General features: G+C 41.4%; 1 protein-coding gene across 1 annotated transcript in view; it reads right to left on the bottom strand.

The window, feature by feature from the left end:
• Positions 1 to 24,165, bottom strand: part of SPTLC3 (serine palmitoyltransferase long chain base subunit 3) — a 127,187-nt gene that overhangs the window by 18,604 nt on the left and 84,418 nt on the right. Inside the window, exons 7-9 of the mRNA XM_048846266.2 lie at positions 20,877 to 20,982; positions 8,217 to 8,436; positions 6,786 to 6,912 (exon numbers count right to left, since the gene is read on the bottom strand). Coding sequence (XP_048702223.1) covers positions 6,786 to 6,912; positions 8,217 to 8,436; positions 20,877 to 20,982 — 453 coding nt within the window. The remainder of the gene's footprint in view (positions 1 to 6,785; positions 6,913 to 8,216; positions 8,437 to 20,876; positions 20,983 to 24,165) is intronic.

Below are 24,165 nucleotides of genomic sequence, written 5' to 3' on the forward strand. Positions count from 1 at the left end.
GGTGGCAGATTCCAACCTGACTCATCATCTGCTGCTGAGAAAATGGCTATGATGCAAGGCCCTATTCCAGCCAGGCACTTCAGCATTTTAAACACATCACACGTGGGTAGTCTCATTGCATTTAATGAGAATACTCAGAAGCTTAAAATCAAGCATGTCCTTAAGTGTTCTGCTGGATCAAGAGAAGTTGACCTAAGAGAAGTTCTTGCAGTTTATAATAAAAGACAAGAAGAAAATCTTAGGGAGCAATAAAGGGAAGTTCCATAATAATTAGAAACTAATGTAGTTCATCATAGCTCCAGTCCTGCAAGCCGCTGTGAGTGGGTGCTGGGGCCTGCCCACACAGAGCAGCTTGCAGCATTAAGGCCTCAGATTTGACAGGAGACGCTGACAGCCATATTTCGTTTTACAAAACATGAAAGGCCAGATTTTCAAAAGAGCTCAGCTCCCATTTAGCCCTGGAAGCTCAGCTGTCAGGAGCTGAGCGAGCTCTTTTGAAAGTCTGGTGCCAATTGTGGGTGCTGAGCATTTTTGAAAATCTGGTCCTAAGTTTTTACAAAATCCAAGACAAATGTAAATGTTTCCAGGGATTCATCGCCAATTTTTAAAATAAACCTTTAAAACACAAAAACATATTCCCCTGCAGGTTTTGCAATCCAACTGTGCCAGCATTGATCTAGTACATGAGAACTCAATTCTGACTACAAACTACTTGTCCCATTTTCAGTTTCCAAGCAGAGAGAGAAATTGTGATACAAAGTTAAACCATAAACAGCGAAAGTCATTTGCATTTTAAAAATATCCTTTCTGTTTTAATAATCTCAGGTATTGTTTTGTAACATGCCTGAGGACCGTAGCTTCTTAAGAATATATTTTAAAATTAGACAGAGTCCCATAAAAGCATATAAAAAGGAATACTACTTTATTGTTAATGAATTATCACATACCAAATAGAAAAAATATGACTTTTTAAATGCTTTAATTAGCAAGTTACATCACTACATTTTATTCTTCATCAGTATGGAAACTGCTTTTGTTTGCTTGCAGTCTTAAATCTGTACACTTAATAGTTCTATTTTTTTACCTATCAAATTTAAGTGTAAAAATATGCTTGTGGTATTCTCAATAAGAAAAAAAGGTCCAAGGTCACAGCTGGAAGGGGCTAGCATGGCTTTCTCAGACTAATCTTAGCCGAGAAGCTCTGTCAGTGCCTTATAGGCAAGTACGCATAGTATAAGCTATTATTAAAGATCAGACAAAGTCCAAGGATCCTGAGCCAAGTGCAGGCTCATCGACAGGCTAAAACTGCTAAGGCAGCTGTTGAGTTTCCTGAGGTATCTCCAGTGGTATAATGAGAAGCCATGAAGAGAAGGTATAAAGAATATATATATAATCCAAACTATAAAGTGAATGTCATGGGAACTTCTGCTTCCCATGTCCCATATGAATGAAGAAGGGTATATTTGAGATTAAAAGGCAATGTAAGTTTAAAAGGGATAAAATGACTTTAAAAAAAAACAACAAACCACTGCAAACTAACCTATAGAACTCACCGCTGCATGGTATTAGTGAGGAATATAGTTATAGCTGTGAAAGGTTCGTACAGGGATTAGACACTTGTATTCTATTAGCAATTGTATTATATGAACTACAATAGAACATTTGCAGTTACTCTATCTAGGATAAAAATTGCAAATGCTGTGGGTCCTCAAGTTTTAAGTTTTAACTGACATATAGGCTCAGGGAAAGGTTTCCTCCTCTTCAACTAAGAATGCTGTAATACTGCATAAATGGCCAGAGGCATTAGGGAATTTTTCACTATTTTCTGAATCCTCTGGCATAGGCCATTGTGGAGGCAGAATACTTAACTAGACGGACCATTAATTAGAGTGAGCCTGGCATTTCCTGGTTCGATTTGCTCAGTGAACAGGAGAAAATGAGGCAGAATGAAGGGTATGCAGTAATTTACTCATGGATTCTGTAAAATTGTTACAGGCCATCTAGTGTACATAAGATAGTCAAGAGATATTGGAGAAATGATCATGAAATGATGCTCGGTGGTTTCAGGACTCTATCAGAAATTCTGTGCCAGGTATTCATTTGTAGACAAATTTTGGGGGAGACCTTGTATTTCCTGCATTTCTTTTAAGTTACGTAAAGTGGGAGTTTTTGAATGATAAAATGGAACATTTCACTGAAAGTAAAACACACATTTTGCCCGGGGGTTCACAGCTATTTGCTAACAGTAGAGGAATGGTGAGACTCAGGGCTCCTGGGTTCTGTTCCATGTTCTGAGAGGAGTATACTGTACTGTGTACAGACTCTTCTGCTCCTGTCCCACCCAAGCCTGAAATCTTCTGCTCCTGCCCCTCCAATATATCCATGTCCCAGTTTTAGACCTCCCCTTCCCAACCCAGCCTGTAACCTCTTCTTAGTCCCAGTCTTCCCCTTCATTCCAATATCCTCCAACTCCATCCCCTCATCTCAGTCCACTACCTTCCCACCAAACTCAAACAAGTCTCCACAGAACATGTGAAATGAAGATGTTTCAGATACTCATATTTGGGTGGATTTTCACAAAGATGGCAAAAGATACAACCTTGACACCAGGATGACCTTGTGTCAAGTTTCAAGTCCTTGCTCCAAAGCATGGAAGTGTTAGAGCTACTCAATGAAACATCTATACATTGTTCTGCCCATGTTAAATATTCTAACATTTCCCTAACTTTCTTGAGAGAAACAACAGAACTTTTTTTGTCTAAATAAATAAATAAATTCAGCCACAGGCAGACACCTGGCATCCATGGAAAATTTCAGTCTGAAAGGTTGAAGTTTGGAAAAGTTATAAGGAACTGAAAACAGGGGCTTATGATGGAAACTGTTGGGCAACACTGACTGCAGATATCGATACCTGCAATGCCTTTAATTATATAGCACCACTGGTGCACACATGTATCTACTCAGACCCCCCAGTCATGAATCCATTAATTAGGTCTTGGAAATTCAAACCTTGTTTTCTTTTTCAGCCAAGCATAATCATACTAAAGCAAAATAACTGCAGAAAAAACAACAGCAGATCGATCATTTTGATACATGAGGAGGTAAACCCAAACACTGGCTGCATTTCTGGACTTTGATTACATCCAATGTGTAAGCACATTTCTCTTGCTCTGCTCCAAGTCAGATGTTTACCAGATCAAGGCAGAGTACTTTAACAACTAATGGAAGGCAGGGTGGAAGCCCTATAACTAACTTGTAAACCAAAACGGAGCAAAGCACTAGAAAATAAACTACAGGGAATAACCTGCAAGTTGCAAGGGACTGACTAAATGATCAAATTATGATCTGATTTCTATACATCTATTATTCTAGGATTCAGTGATGAAGACAACTGGGACAAATTTACTCATTTGCCACCAAGGTATTTCACTGTCTCTCTCTAGGTGAGTTATTCCATGTTAAGCTAGCAAAGATGTATTTTCTTTCCTTTTCAAAATACTTAATACATGTGTTGGCAGTTTCCCTAGATATCTGAGAGTCAGCGCCTCTCCACCTACAGGAATATCTGTTGGAAGGGAAACACTTTGTGAGGTTCTCCTTACAGAGTCTCCCCAAAACTATTCTGTGGGGAGTGGGAGCAGCTTTACTCCCATGCAATGAATTCCATTCTCACAATCCAGAGGACCTGCAGGGAGAGGCCATCCCTCCTCACTGGCTCTGGAAGCTTCCCCAGTACAGAGGAGTCTGCGAAAAAGATAATATGGCCTGAGGCCATGTTATCTTTCCTGGGTAATCTTCATAGGGCTGTTGGAAGACCCATACCCAACTTCACCCATTCCTCATGAAGACCCCATTCTTAATAGAGTTTTCTGTGTGGTCCTTAATTTGGGGTTGGGAAGAGAAACGTGTGCATAAAGGTGAATTACTTAACCTTCTGCAAGGGAGAGATAAACTCCATATGTCAATGGTTTCTTCCATTTTTGGATGTAGGGATGCCATCTTGTCTGAGCTGAGACTTTCCCGTCATGTGGCATGTTGCCCCATGAGGATCATTCAAAAATTAACAGCTGCTATTTTATATTATATTAATGCACAAGGGCCCCAGTCAAGATAAGGGCCCCGCTGTGCTAGGTGCTAAACTAACATCTAGGAAGATTCAACCAGAGCACGCTCTCTCCCCCTCTTTCTGTTTACATTCTGAGCCACAATCTGTGTTCCTGAAGCCAAAGCAGCATCAAAGCTGATGACCTGATGCTCAGTATATCTGTATTAAATGTTACAAGGCAAATTAAAATAAATTGCCAGAGCTAACAGAGATAAGCGAAGCAACTCAGTTTATGTAAAAATACAAACATTGTGTCACTAAATTACACTGCTGCTGACAGAACTTTTTCTGAAACTCTAATCCTCCAAATCACCTAGGTGTAGACAGCTTTAAAGGCTCTCTTTTGAACCCAGGTCTCCGATCAGCCTGCTCTACACTATATGCAGACTCATGTTACCCCAAAGCCATTTCTAAGCAGTTCTGGAAGGCTGAGATTAGAAATGCTCTACAGATATAATGCTTTACATACCGTATATTTTAGGCCCTAAAGACAAAACTCTTGAAAAGGGTTGGTACAATATTGCCCTCTGTTGGCAAGCATTTTTATAAAACTGATTCAGAGGATTATATAATGTATCAGGACCATTTGAATGTACAGTAGGTAAAATACAAGGAGTACAGCGAGTCTCTTATATCATAGGTTTCAGAGTAGCAGCCGTGTTAGTCTGTATTCGCAAAAAGAAAAGGAGGACTTGTGGCACCTTAGAGACTAACAAATTTATTTGAGCATAAACTTTCGTGAGCTACAGCTTACTTCATTGGATGCATGCTGTAGCTCACAAAAGCTTATGCTCAAATAAAATTGTTAGTCTCCAAGGTGCCACAAGTACTCCTTTTCTTTTTGCGAATACAGACTAACATGGCTGCTACTCTGAAACCTGTCAAATAAATTTGTTAGTCTCTAAGATGCCACAAGTACTCCCTTTCTTTTTGCGGATACAAACTAACATGGCTGCTGCTCTGAAACCTACATAGATATTACTATCCCCAACGCTTAACTTTCAAATTGGAGAGTATAACAACAACTTCCTTAATCCAGTTTGGATTATTTGCCTAAATGACTAAAATATTGTTTCCCCAGCCTTCAGGCATCACAATGGAGTGTTTCTAGATTCCAAGTAACCTTAATTTTTGCTTGTGCACTGAAGCAAATTTTGGTACTTTGGGCCAGATTCTCCATTCCTCCTTTTCTGCACTGGCACCTTGCAAATGCTGGCCTGGGCCAGAGGACCCATTGGCCCCCGGTGCAATTCTAAGTAGCCCCAGGGCTGCTCTAAATTGTACTGGTTTGCAACAGCACTCTATGGGCCATTGCATCAGTACAAAATAGTTGCAAATAGCAGTCTGATGTGGCCATGCCTCTGTCAGTCTCCATCCCCAGCTTGCCCTCCAACCCAGGACTATGAGGGAGGGCCAGCAGGAAGTCACTGAGTAGATCTTCTTCAGTCAGGGACCCCTACTACAAGAAGATTCTACCTCCTTTATGCTGCTGAACCAGCATAAATGAACTGCTGTTCAGGACAACAATCTGGCTCTTCAAGTATATGTTATACATAAAATTGCAAAATCCACATCATTCTCCCTAAACACCTCCAGAAAATTAAAATGCATTGGTACATCAGCTATTACCCCTGGGTTAGGACAAATTTAAGTCCTAGGAGCTTGGATATACTTCAGTACCATACTGCAGTAGTAGCAGATAGTAACATAACACAGTTGTTCTATAGTTTATATAGTGTACATTATACAGAGACTCTGATCCTTGGCTACTTAAAGTAGGTCCCCATCACAGAAGGAATACAAATAAAATGTATCCTCCATAAATGACATCAATATGTCTTTATTGCAGTTTCTCCAGAACCTGGGGACAAAGCATGTTCAGAAACAAATTTAACTTCAGGACACTGCAGTCTAGTTACAAATTGAAGTGTGACATTAATGTCATAATTTTAATAGTACCATCATGTACAGTGTCACACCTGGGTAGAAAGTCTATATCATGCTTTCAATCATTTGCTGTTTCAAACATTTACATTCATCAAGAATCTCATGTGGCAACCACCTCTATTGAGACAAGGCTGAGTTTGAAACTCCAGGAGTGGTCTCTAAGTAGTATTTTTATTGCAATATCTAAGTCCAACAAGATGATTAATAAGAGATCCTCAGCTTTAACTCTGAACTCATGCTGTAAAGTCAATCATAAGATTTAAAGAGTTTATATCCTTTTCATATACATTTTTGGGAAGCTTATGTGGTCTTGCTAGAAAAGGCAATTGAGAGCAAGGGCTCCAGAGGGGCACTTCCATCTCTGCCACTGTCTTGCTCTGTGACCTCAAACAAGTCACCTAACCACTGCGTGCCTCAGTTTACCCAACAGCAAAACAGACATCTTCTTGCAGGAGTGTTGTGAAGCTTAGTTTGAAATGGCTTCCAGTGTACTCTGAGATCATTGATGAAACTGTGCATAAAAGTATGTAGCAGTATGATTAAAAACACCCAAGGGCATGCCAGGATGGATATGATAGACTGTACAATGTTAATGACTACATTTACACTGCCATTTTTACCATACTTTTCTACTGCCTTTGGGACCTTTGTTGTTGGAAGCTATTTTTTGCTCCCTGTCAGTACATGCTAAGATTATAAATAAAATGTGTGCAGTTACTAAAAGGGGTCTTACCTTGTGTTGTTCCGTCTAGTCCCATGACACATTTCATTGACCTAATGATCTGCTCTGCTACAGGTGGACACATAGATGTGGCATAAATAGCACTATGGGAGTGAGTTCGTAAAAAATCCACAAGTTCCTTAAACAAGTGAAACAAAATTTGAGTTAACTTTGAGTTATCAGGAGAGCAAAACGCCTTCCCATCTACTGATACAGGTGAGAACCTACGGAGATCAAGGATATTTGACCAAAACATTTCATGACTGATTTATTTTCTTAATTGTTATTCAAAATCCATGGTCGGAAGAAATACAGGTGATACTTGGCAAATGTAGATCCTTTAAAATGTAAGCTATGCACCTACAGCTGAAACAAAGCTACAAACTAGAATACTACTTTGCTTATAATGAGACTCTTTACAGAAGGGGAGGCGGGAAACCTGGGCTCACTGCGGGACTAATCAACCAGCTGTATTTAAGATACAGAATTGTCCCGCCTTTCAGAAGGATGACTGTGATGTGCAAATGGCAAATAGTGCAGTTTGTCTCCCATTACACTTAGCAGAAGAAAAGTAACCTTACTAGTGTCTGTATTCAACTTCACTGTAGTCTTATTAGTTTGTCTTTACTATAAGGCTGAACCCTACCTAGCAGTTCCATCAACATCCATGGCAACTCCTCATTGCCACATGCTCTCCACTTTAACACACTCCTTCGTCCTTGACACATGCTTCTGCATAAGCTGAAAATGAAAACAGGCCCCAATCATGCAATTGGATCCACCACCAGCCTGAACCCCTGCACCTGTGCAGAGCACTACAGACTTAAATGGGACTCGATGTGGGCATGGGGATTTGTGCTAGTGGCTCTGAGTGCAATTCTTAGGCCCTGATGCTTCAGTGACACCTCCCCTGCTACTTACCTGAGGCAAATGACTTTATACAAACTAGGATAAGTCATAGGTAGGGGGCCTAGTTACAGGACATAAAGGCTTAAGGCCTTGTGTACACAGGAAAGTTTTACCAGTTGTACTGATATAGTTTACAGGTATAGTTATACTGGCATAATCCCGAACTGGGCATGCAAATCTGTACATTGAAGTATATTTAGCCACCCACAGCTGGCTGAATATCCCCAAGACAATGAACAGCAGCATTATTTATAAAGCCCTCCACCCAGATTTGGGACAAAAGTACCAACAGCGCAGCAAATTACCTAATATGAATATCAAACAAAAATAAGAAAACTGAATATTTTACCCATCTCAACATGAAGAATATCTGAACAGCTCAATCATGCATTTGGGATCCAAACAGGAATGATGAATTCTCTATAATAGCACGACTGTATGGCAGATTATATGGAAAGGCAGCTATACATACCATACACAGATAAAATGACATTTGTTTTGGTGCCAAACAGAGACTAGAAGTTTTCTATTTACCTTCTTGCCAGCTATGTATCCTCCAGCTGCTCCAAAGCTTTTGGTGAATGTACCCATCAATACATCGACATCTTCAGGGTCCATTCCAAAATATTCAACGACTCCCCGGCCGGTGGGTCCCACAGCACCAATGCTGTGAGCCTCATCCAAGTAGAGATAGGCTTTGTATCTCTTCTTCAAGGCGACTATCTCTGGCAGGCGCACAATGGAACCTTCCATGCTAGAGAATGAGAATTAGTAATGAATCTTTTAATCCCCCACTCTCTTTAAATATTAGCACTAAGGTACACATTATGGATGACAGGGTTACCCTGATACCACAAAAAGCCTCTTTAAAGCTCAAACCAAATTCGTAGCTCAAAGGAAAACTGGAAAGTCTTTATGCCCATTGCTGAGCAGGCAGTCACTCACACGAGCAGTCCCAGTGACTTCCTCGGTCTTTTGCAAATTATCAGCCCTACTTCTGCATGCAGAAAAGAGAAGGGAAGGATTCAAATGACATGCTGGACTTTATCCAGATCAGCGTATATAATTCATTACAACCGCCCCACAATTAGAAGGTATTTGCCACTCTGGCCCCCACGTATGTCTATATGCCACTCTGACAACATTTACAGGTTGTAAAGGCAACAGATCCAGGCAGAATTCCCCCAGTGCAGGAGAAGTCTAGTGTAGCACAGGTGGGAGCCAGGGGCAGAAAGATTTCTATAGATGAGCTTCAGAGCAGCCCACTGGCAGGCGTGGGGAGGCTCCCTAACTTAGGGAAGACTTGGCTCTTGGAGAAGGAACAATCTTAAAATCATCTTTGACTCCTCCACTCCTAGTCTGTGTCTTTCAGGGGATGCCACACACAATCTAGCTCTGCACAGGAAAAGATCCTTAATATTTTATGTTTTTTCTCCTTAGTACAAGAGCAGAATTCAATATGCTGCATTGATGCTCTTGACACTCCTAGGGAAAAAAGGATAAGAAACCCATTACACTCTTGGTAGTTACTTCAATAGGGTAGGTGAACAGCAGGAATTACCTTGCAAGATGATGAACTCCTCAAGAAACAAATTAGAAATCCACTTTAACGCAAGGCAGTTTAGCTATCTGTACCTTTGCTGTGGACACTATTATGCCTTGAAAACCTGGGTGAGATTCCAAAGGAAGCTTATCACCAGATACCTTCAGATGTATTCTACAGTTTATTTTTACAGTCAGTTAAACTTGGTCTCTTGCACTAGCTGTGGTGAGGGAAAAAACATCTGAAAGTGCTAACATATTTCATACCAAAAACAAGGTGCTGTGTGCCAAGCAAAACCTACATTCTGTGGGGTGGCCCCCTGCTCAGGTGGGTCAAACTGGAAATCTTGATGCAGCTCCAGCTAAATTGAAAAATGGAGCCTGTTTCTGAATTAAATGTGCAAATGAGTAATACAGTCAGTATGGCCTCACAGACTTATTTATTTCGATATCAGTTTCAAACAGTTTTATGTTGCCCACACAGATTTTAGTATTTGCAACATGTAGCTGCACTGTACAAGTTATAAGGGAGAAAGTGGAGGTTTGGCAGATCAGTAGGGAACAAGAGGCTTTTGGCACAGAGGAGGCTTTTCATGATTTTGGCCTCTTTTCTTTCCCTAACTCTCATGGGCAGGGTTGTAGGTAACTTGAAAGTTTTGGGAGGGCTTGAACCTCTGCTCCCTAAATCTCATTAACTCTCGACAATGAGAAGCCATCCCAATACCCGACACTACAGCCAATACATAATAATACAGTGGACTTTGCATTACTTCTGTGTTGCAGCTAAAACATTCAGGAATGTAACAGTATTTTCACATAGCCCATGCTGATCAATGAGGGAAAATTATGCCACTGTGAGTTATTGTTTCAGGGTGTCTGCAGACTCAGGAAGACACTCTGCATTTGTTTACATTTGGAAGTTTGTTTTCACAGCTATAAGGGCTAAAATCTTAATTTAAAAGTAGAAAATTTAGATTCCCCTGCGTAATTCTACAGCAAAAATCATGTAATTACTGAATCCTGGAATACAGCGAGCTTGGTTACATTCCCTCTCCTGATATATGACTGCCAGGAGATTTTAAATGTGAAGAGAATTTGATGGAATTGTTTTCATACAGTATAGCCTAATGATGTGTAAGTAGCAGTTAATTGTTTTTAGTCTAAATAGGTTAGTGAAACAAAGAACCTATTAGTGTTCTTGAATGATGCTGGCTTATTTAAATTCTGGTGCGGTGGCCAGAGCCCACCAGAACAACGAAAGGCCCAGTTCTTCCACAGAATGGCCAGAACACAGGCAGCTTTACTGCAGGTTTCCCTGCATGCTGCCCTGCTAATGAGTCTCAACTTTCCCTCGGTGGGACCAGCTCTAGAGACAAGAGACCAGTTTGGTTTCTGTACCCATTCTATCCTTGGCCTCTCTGCTGATCTTTGGTGATTGCGGAAGAAGGCTTGCGATGGGGACACCTCTCTACTTAGAACTAGACTGAGACCAAACTCATTTGACATAGGCCACCGAGCAGCCCTTATGGAAGGTAAAACTTCCAGTAAATATTACCCTGTGCTGGAGTTAAACCAGGGACCTAGAGCTGAAATGAAATGTATCTGTTTGTTTCATTTTGGTAGTGTTACTCTTACAAAACGCTCAGGGTATTTCACAGCTCTGGAAGTCTGAAAGGAGTTTATGGAATCTTTAACATCTTTTTGGAGGGGCGGGGGGTTAAATTGTGTCATTGTGGCTTGACTGAGCAGTAGCATTAAGCGGTGCCATCCACTGAGCACCTTAGGGAGGGATTGTGCCTCATGGGCCCAGCGTGCAAGGGGCCGGTGCAGATTACACTATTCTTTAGGAAGGTGCAGGCACCTCCTCCTCACTCAACTGGTCTCTTCCTCTGTGAAGTAATGCGGAGGAGGTGGGTGAGACCTTGATTCTGCTTCCTTCCTGTTCCTTTTGCGGCAGTGTGTACCTCAGGAGAGCGCAGGGACTGTAACAGTGACAGAGTCCCTCTCTTACGCTGCGCAATGTAGTTGCACGCCAGCTTCCCGCATCCCTCTCAGGGAGTCCCCACCAGAATCTGCCCCCAAATTAATCTACGAAACTGAACAATGAGTGCATGCTGTCAATGTCAGGGAAACAGGATTGGGGACAGAAGTCTGACATCACTGTATTAGTGCCTCAAACCCAGCCCAACAGGAATTTGTTCGAGTTCAGACCTGGCCTGGTGGAGTTTTGTAGGATCCTTTTGGCCTATAACTTCTGAAGCTGTTTTCCCTCACACAGTACTCTGTCTGCAGCCCTCTGCTGTTTGCTCCATAGTGCATCGTAGGTAGGGCGACCAGATGTCCCGATTTTATAGGGACAGTCCCGATTTTTGGGTCTTTTTCTTATATAGGCTCCTATTACCCCCCACCCCCGCCCCAATTTTTCACATTTGCTGTCTGGTCACCCTAATTGTAGGGCCAGTCTCCAACACAAAAACGACCATGACCTGCTCACGACACTGTTGTCCCCTGACCCAGTTACAACAGTTCAGATCTGTACTGCAGACAGGATCTTAACTGTGTTCTGTGACAGGGCTGAAGCTTCAGTTACATACAAAGTTTTTATCTCTGCTACATAACTTGGTCACAACAGGAATACGTCCCAGTTGCTCTACAATTCCAATGAAGTTTTAACCAGGCCACGAGACAAAAGTGTTGGAAAGAGGTCCCCCTACAAGGTTTGTACAGGACACAAATGGTGTAGTTTCTGACTCACAAAGTTCAGGTCCCAATTCAAATTTCATCATAGTTAATGGGATTCTTTCCATTGGCTTCCAAGAGCTTTGGAGCCTGGGAGATGGCAGACACATGTCACTGTAGGTCAACTAATCCTCTCTCTCTGGCAATGCAGGTTTATTCTATACAGCACACTGACAGCATGTCATCCAGTTTCATTTTAGAATTCTCAGGCAACTGGGCTTCTATCATTTTTCTTGGTAGAATGAGGCATTTTCCATAGCCTTATTCATTGCACTGTCAAGAAGATTGATTTTACTGATATTCAGACTGCCATTTCCCCTTCTTAATTTCATCTCACAACTCCTAGATATGCCAGCATGTAATACCCTTCCAATCGCTGTAGATTTACTCTAACCCTTCCAGTATTTGAAGACTTATCATATCTCTTTCCTCAGTCATTGCTCAGATTACATATAAATCTTTCCTTATAAGTCAATCCCTTTGACCCCTTGATCATGTCTGTCATGGGTTTCTAAACTCCTTTCCTCTGATCTGATATACAACTAGATACATGCAGTGTATTCATGTTGATCTTGATCTTCCAAAATACACACATTAAATCTTAATCTTTGCTTTTAGCATTATTTTCTTTGGTAAATTTTGTCACAGTGCGGCATTTAGGAGACTTGACGCAGACTTCTCTATTTTGTGGTTTACAGCAACCGTTTAAAAAGTCAAATAAATTACAGTATTTTGAAATGTTAGGAAGCAGCCATTGATTGATTAACCCCTTTTTGTTGGTCTCTGGCCAGTGATGTAAAATGTTACCCCTTTGGACTTAGGGGCTGGCAATCACCTAATAGCAGGATATAAAAAATTGCCCTAATAGACTGCCTAGAGTACTGGCACTGAATCACAAAAAAACCTCAAGTATACATGGAAATGCACTGGACAGCGTCCAAGCGATCAGAGAAATATGACCAAGTCAAATTAAAATGAAAACGGAAAAAAGTTTGATGAAAAACTATCGGTTTTGACCACTGTATATTGCCCCTCAATTGTTGCCTTGGGCCTTGGCCCATCTGACTTATAAGTAAATATGTTACTACGTAGCACAAATGTACCAGAAACTGAACAAGAATGCAGTAATTGATTGATCCTAAACTGAAATCAGTAGAAGCCAAGGAAAACACTAGCTAGAATTTAGATAATAGAGACATGATTTAGCAAGTCAGTTTAATTTCTGCCATGGACCCTGCCAAAACTTGTTCATGCTTTTGTACTGAGGATTGATGGCCACGTTGTCTCTCTCAGCTTGGACTGAATATGGAATAAATTTACTCTCAAACTAGTCCAAGTTAAAAGCCAGCTTTCATTAATAGTTACATTTACCTGTGCTGAGCTTTCCTTTTCTGAATGTCAAATAAATTTTAAAAACTGAAATGTTTTCTCACTGTTTATTTGACACCCAGCTTGGGTCCTTTATAAGCTGTGGGCCAAATTCTGCATTTACTTATCCCCATGCAAACTCAGTGGGCTATGATTTTGAAACACCAGTCTGATTTTTCAACACCACACTGGCTCGCAGTAGTTCTTTTCAACTTTTGCCAGTTTGGTAAGTCAAGGTTCATGTGCAGTGTTGCTGAGTAGGATAACTCTTTCACATACCCTTAACATACCAGTGAGCTTGCAGGAGTGAAAATGAAGGCAGAATTTGACCCTTAATGTTGATCTCATCAGTGTGATATATTGCCATTCCGCCCCCCACCCCCAAAGGGGAACGTTACATCCATGCAAAAAGATGCCAAGCCAAACTTGTAAATCAAGATACTTTAACTTGCATTATGGATCTGACCAAGTGATTTTAATTCTATATAATAGTTATCAATGATGCTCCATTTCTTTAGAAACCCATTTAAGAAAGCAGCATATGACCTTACCAAGACAGATACTTTAAAGAATTCTCCCCTCCTTCTCAATACTTTGTGTAAGAATGCTGATTTACCAAATGTCAAAACTAAAAAGAACTAAATCTAGCCTACCCAGGTAGTGTAAAATCTTACTGCTACTTCAAAATCAGAGCCCAAGAAAGGAAAGGGTCAGACGGAGAGAAAACAGAAGCTCAAGCTCATATAAAATGAAGAATTTTAGTATGTCTTCCCTCACCCTTCTTTTTATGTTTAAATGTTATTACCAATATACTGGATTGATTTTGGTCTGCTAATATGTATCTAGCAATATTGAATATATGGAGGTTACTTCCCTGTAACTGGAGGTTCTTTGAGATGTGTGGTCCCTATCTGTATTCCACGTGTGATCCCAAGCAAAGAGATCCCAAGATGGTGTTCCCCACTTGGTGAAGATCTCATTCAGAACAGAATTGCAACTCTCCCATTCATGGCCCATGGAAAAGTATCTGCTGAGACTGTCTGCTTGGGAGTTGTGTGCACTTGATAGTTATATTGCTGAGAGGGTTATGTGGTTTCTGATACACCAATTCCAGAGGATGACTGTCTCTACACTGGGGGGAGGAAGGAGATCTTGTTCCCATCCTTTCCCCAATTTGGACTTTCTCTGGATTTGTCCACCAGGCAAGAGAGGCCATAACTTTGGCTGGAATTGCTACTCTAGCATTGAGGTTGTCTTTGGTGAGTAAATGGACTGAAGCCAGGTTTGTAGGCAGTGGAGATGAAGCCTGGTGAATGGTGTTACATGGCCAAATTAGGACATATGGCTTAGGAGGGAAAGACAGGTTCTGACCATAGTCTGAGATGTGAGGGTGATCTATTTTATCAAATCACCCCTGATACGGAAGCTTTCCAACAGGAAATAGGCACTTGCTGTAGTCGAGTCCAGAGTTGCACTTACGAAATCTATGGACCTCGTGAGAGTCAATGTAGATTTTTGTGGCTGACACAGATTCCCAGGAAAGATAGTAGATGGAGCAGGAATAGGGTCGCCAACTAGAATTCCCTGCTGGATCTGCATGTCTGGAGCCAGTCATCAAGATATGAAAAGACATGTGTGTCTTCTCATCCAAGCCATTACCATTGAAAGGACTTTTGTAGAGACCCTGAGTGCCATAGCTAGTCCAAATGGGAGCACTCTGAATTGGAAGTGGTCTTTCCCAATGAGGAATATGAGGATTCTTCAGTGGGACAGGTGAATGTCTATATGAAAGTAAGCATCTTTCATGTCGAGGGCCACAAACCTTGTGCCCCCTGTTCCAGAAAGGGACTTACTAATGCCAATGTGACCATGTGGAATTTTACTTTTTGGAAGAATACATTTAGTTGGTATAAATCATGAATTTGTCTCCAACGACCAGACTTCGTGGGGACCAAGACATATGGGAGTAGAATTCCTTCCCTTGATGTTAGGGTGGCACCCATTCTATGGCCTCTTTCTGGAAGGAGAGACTTTACCTCTTGATGAAGAACCTCCTTGTGAGAGTGGGTTCCTGAGAAGGGGCCAGGAATGGGGACTGTAGTGGAGAGATGAAATAAACTCGATTGTGTAGCTGTGGTGGAAGATCTCTAGTACCCATTTGTCTGTTGTTATTGCCCCTTAGTTATGAGCGAAGTGCGTAAGGCAGCAGACAGAGTTTTGGGGGCAATAAGGCATGGCATCAACGTCAGTATACATTCCTTCAGCATACCATCCAAAGAACTTCTTGGACAGTGGGTGGGGCGGGGTGCCCATCTCAGAGGTGGGTCTTTGCATACTGCCTTTTGTGTGATGGTTCATAAGGGCACTGGTGATAGAATGCTTGAGGTGAAGGTTTGGACCTGTAGGTTTGCTTCTGATGTTTCCTCTTCAGGACAGGGGTATAAATGCCCAGTGTGTGGAAGGCTGTCCTGGAGTATTTCAGAGTGTGTAGAAATGGTCTTTTCATTAAAGAGGTTAGACTCCTCAAGGGGAAGATCCGTCATGGTTTTCTGGTTTCCCCTGGAGAACTTCAGAGATTGCAGCCACAATTTGTGCCTCATGACTATAGTGGTGGCAATGGCTCTAGAAAGGCAGTGTCAGCTGCTTCTACCGCTGCTTGGAGTGATGTACTGGCCATCAGCCCGCCTTGATCAATGAGGGCTTGGAACTGGGCCCTATCTTCCTAAGGAAGTTTGTCTTTAAAGTTTAGACATTTTGAATAATTCAAGAAATCCTATTTTGCTAACAGTACGTAGTAGTTAGCAACTCTGAAGTGGAGACTAGCTGATGAAAATATTTTCCTCCCCAAAAGGTGGAGGCATTTAGTGCTCTTGTCAGCTGGGGTAGTCGTAGTGTGCTGTGTCCTGGACCTTTCTGTAGCTGCTTGTGCCATGAAAGAGTTGGGTAATGGATGAATGAATAAAAACTCTGCTTCCATAGTTGGCACAAAATATCATTTTTCAACCCTCTTCAGGGAGGGGGCACAGGAGGTAGGGGTATACCACATAGGTCTGGCAAGTTCCAAAACGACCTGATTGATTGGCCTTTCTAGGGTGACCCATCCAGAGGGCTGGATGTTTATCCAATAGACCATGCTGCGTGTCCTGGACCTCCTCAGAAGGTATCTGAAGCTCAGTGGCGACCCTCTATAACAGCTCCTGGTACTGCTTGTGGTCACTGGGCAAGGAAGGGGATGATGGAGCAACTGCCTCCTCAGGTGAAGAGAATGGCACACCCATTTGAACTGCAGAACCAGTGGATCCAGCTCAGCTTCATTTGGATGGAGCTGGTTGTTACTCGTTGTGGGAGACGGGCCGGTGTGATTCTTGCACAGATCCAGTACGTCTGTTATGCAGATCCCAAAGGGTCCCATTAGGCTAGTAAAAAGGATTGACTGATGGGGGAGGTCCCCAAGACATAGGGTACTAATGGTCCCCTGAATAGCCATAACCTGAAGGAAGTGGACGGTTCCAATACCTCCTGTGGGTTCTGTCTGGGCTTATTTCCATTGGGTATGGTGGGAGAAAAAGTCTTGTCTGGAGCCTCAGATTTGTTTGACAAATTAATAGATTCCTGCTCTACTGGTGGTGCCATCTGTACGAGTGGGAGGACGCTCTGAGCTGTGCATGCAGTAGGGGGCGTCCTTTTCTTCTCAAGGTGATTTTTTCAGGCATAGGGATGTCTCTAAGGAGGATTGGGCCTGTTAGGAATATTCTACTGTGAGGTAAAGATTTTGGTTCTTCCTGCTGTTTGGGAAGCCCCTGAGGAGGGGACTGGTGGATCCAGGGCCTCCAACAGGGTATTCAGAGAATGCCACATGGAGTGCGTTGGAACCATTGAATGGGGTCCCAGAGTGGAGGTCTCTGACAGGCCTGGTGGGTACTGGTCTTTTGGTTTGTGGGATGGAGCCAGAACCAGTATGGTCAGATCATTTTTCCTTTGCCTTCTTGAATGGCAGGTTTATGTGGAGCTAACTCCTTATGACCCATGTGTGATGACTCACTTGACTTGGACCAAGATGGGTAGAGATCCTTTTTCTTAGAGGCAGATCTGGATGGGGATCTGTCCTTATGTCTATATGGTCATGTCCCCTATTCTCATGAGAGGGTTTCTCATGCTTAAGAGTTTTAGCTCCAGAGCTCATGCTTGGAGAAGTCCTGCTCACAGTCTGAGGGTGTCTCTCCCTAGCCTGGATCCGAATGAGGCCTCATGACCTGCTCCCATGAGGTGCTTCAGCAGGTGGAGCACTTGTCTTTCACTAGTTTGGAGAGGGAAGGAACAGCAGCTATTGCCCTGGGTGAGGTGATAAAGGCCGTGCTGGTGTTTTTTTGCGGATGGAGGAGGAACACGGGGAGGAGACACAATTCTCATACCCTGGGACTCTTGGCATAGTTCTTCTCTACATGGAGAAGCTTCACGGGGCAGGGAAAACTAAGCTCACTATACTAACTGTAAAACAACACTAGAATATTAAGTCTAAACTAAAAAAAAAAAATTACTAAAACTATTTACAAATTGTTTTTACTGATATTAGAATAGGAAGATTGAAGTGGACACAGAATTTTTGTTCAGGCCAGGAGGTGGTAAGAAGGAACTCAAGAGATGTTTGCCCTGCCCTTTATATCCTTACTTCAGAGCATGAGGAGGACAACTACACATGTGTGGACCAATGGACTTATGAAAGTTCTCCAGACTCAGGCATGTGGTATGCATGCATACTCATCCGTACAATACACAAAGGGACCATCACTCGAGAAGAACCAGTCCTTCATGGACAGGTCAACTCTCATCCAATATTGCATCTAGCCAGTTATGCAATGATATATCGTGCTGGCAATGCGGTAGGGATTCCTTCTCAACCCAGTACAGAACTGGTTTGCCATCTGAACCATGAGTTTCGATTTCTTATTTGCCTACCTCACAAGTATACAATAAAGATTTTAAAATTAGCAAATGTTTGGACTAGTTTCTGATGAGATGCTATAAGAAAGCTAAGTATTATTATTACTCTTATTGTATACTTTTTGCTTGCACAGATACAAAGGCTATTAGTGGAAATAAACGGTCCAGCACTTAAAAAAACAAAACAAAACAAGAGATCCCAGGTACAGTATTTGACTCCATGTCCTCCTATGCAGACTTTCTTTGACAAACACTTAGCCCTAGTCTACACTGGTTGGCGGATGGGGGGAATCGATCTAAATTACGCAACTTCAGCTATGTGAATAACGTAGCTGAAGTAGACGTATTTAGATCGACTTACCGTGGTGTCTTCAGTACGCTGGAGTACAGGAGTTGATGGGAGAGCGCTTGGGGGTTGATTTATCGCGTATAGACTAGATGCGATAAATCGATCCCCGCTGTATTGATTGCTGCCCGCTGATCTGGCAGGTAGTGAAAACATACCCTTAGCAGGTGCCACAACAAAGTTAGGATTTTTAGTGGATACTAAGGGAGATAGGTGCCCAAATCCCACTGAAAGTTAGTGGTTGTTGGGTGTCTAACTCCTGTAGGCCCCTTTGAAAATCCACCCCTGCAAAGAATTTTGAATCAAACTCTCTCTCTGAAGTTTTACATGGTGTTATTGTGCATAGCAACAGAAAGACACATGGCTCTTCTGCTTTCTTCAAAAAGAAAATTATCTGTGAATACTAGCTGCAGATCTAAGTAAAACTAATGCTCAGTGTCCCATAAAATTGGAGATTGAGTAAGTGACACATGCCAGAGCAAGTTAACATTATGGGTCTGTGCAACTGCTCACTTTAACCAATACATCCATGACACAAAGGTACCTTCACTTTCTCTGGTTGGTGCACATCCAAAGTAAAGGATTTAAAAACTGAACAAAATACAGCAGCTAAAGGGTTTTCTGTAGGCCATGTGACTGGCAGGAGTATTTGTCATTAAAATGTTGGTGGTCCACTTAATTTCTGCATGATCAAAGTCCTTAAAATGTAACTTTCTTTTAGCTGTGCAGAGCTATGTTTATTTGCAGCTTTGTTCTGTTTATTCTGACTAAAGGGAGATATCCAGCCTGCTTTGGATCAGCTAGTCTGCTGTTAAACCTGCGTGACTGGTGTTTAGATGAGGGCTGACTTGTTCTCTGCAGAAGCTGGAACAAGTTATGCAAAAAGAACATGCTGATGACTATGAAGTTATGACAACATGAAAAAAGAAAAGGCATAATTATTAGAGCTGTGCAAGTAACTGTTTTTTTTTTCTTTTTTGCTTATGATCTGAAAAATCAAAAATGTCATTTTGGGTCAACTTGAAACTGAATTTTTTCAGAAGTTCTGGCAAAATGAAAGGTAAAAAAATTTGTTTCAAGGTGGTTTGGCATTTTTAACTGTTTTTCTTTTCTAAAAAATAAATTCAAAGCAACTCCCTTGTAAATCTAGCCTGAAAAAGCAAAAAACATTTCGTTTCAGCAATGGCATAATGAACCATTTTAATATTTCTATTTTTTTTTCCCCACTGAAAAAATTTGCCAAAATTGACACAAATTTGTGAAATGTTGCGGTCAACCTGAATCTGCATTTTTCGGTGAAAAAACTTTTTACCTAGCTCTAATCCTAATTAAAAAAATATCTTGCTCAGGATGACTAGCATTAATTATTCAAAAACCATAAATTGCTGCTACTCAATGCAGCTGTATTTCAGTGATGGATAATGTGATCCTTGTGTGCAACTTTCAATATGGGTTTGTAAATCACTTTGGCTGAAAGGATGCTGTATAAAATACACTCCTATACAGTTGCAAGGTATTATTACTATGCATCATACTAGACAGACCCTCAAAATTGCCTCTATTACGCATTGCCCTCTTATACTGGGGTATGGGTACCACTACTCTATAACTCTTTACATCCCAATTTTGTACCCACAACCTGAGTGCAACTCCACTGGACATTGATTACTGGAGATATGCTCGTTTGACTAAGGCTGAATTTGGTCCTAAATGTTTATTTTCAACTGTTTGGGTATAAAACCGGCATGCAAAATGTATACAGTACCAGTTCCTCTACTGTTTCTCAATTCATCAATGTGTAACAGAGAACTCTAGAAATCTGTTCCATTGAATCACCTTGGGGCAGAAAGTCAGCTGTTGTGAATTGTCACAGCTCCATTGACTTAAGTGAAGCTACGACAATTACACCAGCTGAAGATCAGCCCTTTGCATTTATATAGCATACCCCATCCCAAAGGAAAGTGCTTTGCAAACCAGTATTCAAAATCCCACACAGGGACCACACTGGAATTACTTCTATTTACACTAGGGCTCAGGTTGACTTTCAGGATTTATATATAAAACACTGACACTGTCTTTACTGCCTTATTACAGTTAATATTGCAGACCAACAATTTTTAGTAAGACCACTGAAGATCCTACATGAGCTGTGAAGCAATTAAAAAAAAGACATTGAATTTCTTAGGCAATCCCAGTGTTACGTCTATTAAATTCCTTTATAATACAAAGTACTCACACATTTGTAAATGCCTACATACCTGTAAATGCCCTCTACTAGGATGAGAATTTTTTTCCATGCTCTGCGACTTCGAGGCTGCCCATATGCTATTGCATCCCTCAGTAATTTCTCTAGGCTCTGCATGTCTTTATTTAAAAATAAAAGAAAGGAAGAAAACCAAGTATTAACATAAGGGGCTTTAAAAGGAAGTTTTAAGTTCTTTCTGGCCACTATTTTTTTTTATAAGAAATCGACAGTTAGAGAAATGTCTCCTAAATGCACACTTCTGTTGTACAAAGGCTACATGCCTAATATTTGATTTAATTTGCCTGAATTTAATCTTGTGATAATATAACCAGAAGAGCTTTCTGCAACTATGCACCTCAACGGAGAAAATCTTTTCCTTTAACCATTAGAAACTCTCAGCTTCTCTATCTGAAAATAAAACTGAAACACTTTTGTCAGCTCCTGATTTTAACTGTCTATAATTCTTTAATTGGACTGAAGAAATGCACAGCATCCGGAAGCTGTAGTATAGTGAGCTTCACAGGGGGAGGTTTTCAAACAAGTCTAAGGGATTTAAGAGCACAAGCCCTACTGAAAGTCAATGACACATGAAATTTTTCCCCTACAAGTGCAAGTTTGTTGTAATAAAATCTACAGGCCAGATCCTTAATTAATATAAATCACCTTAGCTTCCTTGACTCCTATGGCGGACACTGACGGACAAAACCTGAGGATCTAGTCCTGTAGTTTTCTGATTATTACAATTAGGGACAAAAGAGGAGATTAAGTAGACAAAAAGATTATAATTTGTATGTATTTTGCTTCCCTCCACCAGCACTGTCCCCTTTCACTAAGGGCACGTCTACACTTACAGTGCTGCAGCTGACTTGATGCTCTATGCTGATGAACAGAAGCTCTCCCGTCAGCATAAAAAAACACCCCTGCGAGTGGCAGAAGCTCCGTTGGCGGGAGAAGCTCTCCCGCCGACATAGTGCTGTGCACACTAGCACTTATGCCGGTGTCATTTATGTCGCTCGGGGGGTGGAATATTCACATCCCTGAGTGACATAAATTATGCCGACATAAGTGGTGGCATAGTCATAGCTTTAGGCTTCAAATCTGAGGAGAGCGGAATCAATTACATAATTTTAAAACACAAAAGTAATCACAATGGCAATACACTTGTAACAAAAAAAAAGTTAAGAGCGTTATATACAATAATTCAGGCTACAGGATCATGACGAGAAATAAATTTTAGAAGAGTAAATAGTATTGTGGTCATACTCTGCTGTGTTTAGCACAGTCATTAAAAACTGACATTTCACTGGTAACAAAGCAGAACAGCTGAAAAGATATTTCATTATGATCAACACAGGCAAATGCCACAGAACTTTATGTTTATTTCATTTGAAATTCATTTTGCAGAATAGAGACTCGTTAAGCCTACTTCAGTTAAGCGGCTTTGGGTCAGTTCCAGCAAGAAGAGGAATCTTGTCCTTTACAAGAAAGATGGGGAGTGGAAAAAGATTAACGAGAGAGAGAGAGAGAGAGAGAGAGAGAAAATATGCGAACGGGTACAAATGCCCTGAAGGGACTCTGCTTCTTAGCCAAAAAGACACTGTTTGGCATTGATGAGGCTTTCCTTTGAAAGAAGTCTGAAGTCGTGTTAGAAACTTTGCTGCTCCCTCAGGCATTGGTTATGGACAATATGATGCCAATTAGATACTTTTTAAAAAGTAGAATGGCAGATGCCCAAGTACAAAAGAAAAAGAAAAGAATGTACAAAGCTTAGGGCAGTACCAAAATTTGGCTCCAAATTGATAATTGACTGAAATCTGACCAATATTTGGGTTTGGATGAAACCTCTTTGAAGCTTTCAGAGTAACAGCCGTGTTAGTCTGTATTCGCAAAAAGAAAAGGAGTACTTGTGGCACCTTAGAGACTAACCAATTTATTTGAGCATAAGCTTTCATGAGCTACCAATGTGATATATGCCATCATGTGCCAGCAATGCCCCTCTGCCATGTACACTGGGCAAACTGGACAGTCTCTATGTAAAAGAATAAATGGACACAAATCAGATGTCAAGAATTATAACATTCATAAACCAGTCGGAGAACACTTCAATCTCTCTGGTCACTCGATTTCTGATCTCAAAGTGACTATCCTTCAACAAAAAAACTTTGAAAACAGACTCCAAGGAGAGACTGCTGAATTGGAATTAATTTGCAAATTGGATACAATTAACATAGGCTTGAATAGAGACTGGGAATGGTTGATTCATTATAAAAAGTAACCTATTTCCCCTTGTTTATTATTCTCCCCCCCCGCCCCCCTGCCCCCCGTTCCTCAGATGTTCTTGTTAAACCCTGGATTTGTGCTGGAAATGGCCCACCTTGATTATCATACACATTGTAAGGAGAGTGATCACTTTACATAAGCTATTACCAACAGGAGAGTGAGTTGGGGGGTGGGGGGGGGGAGAAAACCTGGATTTGTGCTGGAAATGGCCCACCTTGATTATCATACACATTGTAAGGAGAGTGATCACTTTAGATAAGCTATTACCAGCAGGAGAGTAGGGTGGGGAGAGAAAAAACCTTTTGTAGTGATAAACACCCATTTTTTCATGGTTTGTGTGTATAAAAACATCTTCTGTGTTTTCCACAGTATGCATCCGATGAAGTGAGCTGTAGCTCACGAAAGCTTATGCTCAAATAAATTGGTTAGTCTCTAAGGTGCCACAAGTACTCCTTTTCTCTTTGAAGCTGGTTACTTCCTGCAGTTTGTGAGAATCTGGAAGTGCACATTCCAAAATGCCTCAAGACAGCACCCTGCATGGCATTTGGAGATGTGTAGTTCCAATTTCCTGACGGCTGCCAGAACTAGGATTGAGTTGGTGGTAGATACATGAGGGATGGGTCTGTATCTACTTCATTTGGCTGAACCCTTTCCTCTACCACTCTACTGTGATTAGACATCCATATTCCTGGATCAGGTCACCTCCAAGTTTGGGTGGGAAATTTGATTTCAGATTGTGAACTGGGATCTGATCTGAATTTCATAGGTGGCCTTTTCCACTAAGAAAGGGGTCAAGCAGAATGTTAGATCTGAATACCTTTGAATTTGGGTGTTTGAAACGTAGAGCTAGATCTCAATTCTGCAAGTCAGGCTCAATGCTCTGTGTCACGTTCACCAAGCATTCTGGAGTGCTTGAAGCCCATGAGCACAATGCAGTTTGGAGTGCCTTAGAATTCAGTGACCATTGTAGAAGCAGTGGGCGGCCCTAGAGCGTTTCGGCCCTGCGCTCTCCATTGAAGTGA

This window comes from Caretta caretta, chromosome 3 (genome assembly GCF_965140235.1).
Source record: "Caretta caretta isolate rCarCar2 chromosome 3, rCarCar1.hap1, whole genome shotgun sequence".
NCBI classification, from domain to species: domain Eukaryota; kingdom Metazoa; phylum Chordata; order Testudines; family Cheloniidae; genus Caretta; species Caretta caretta.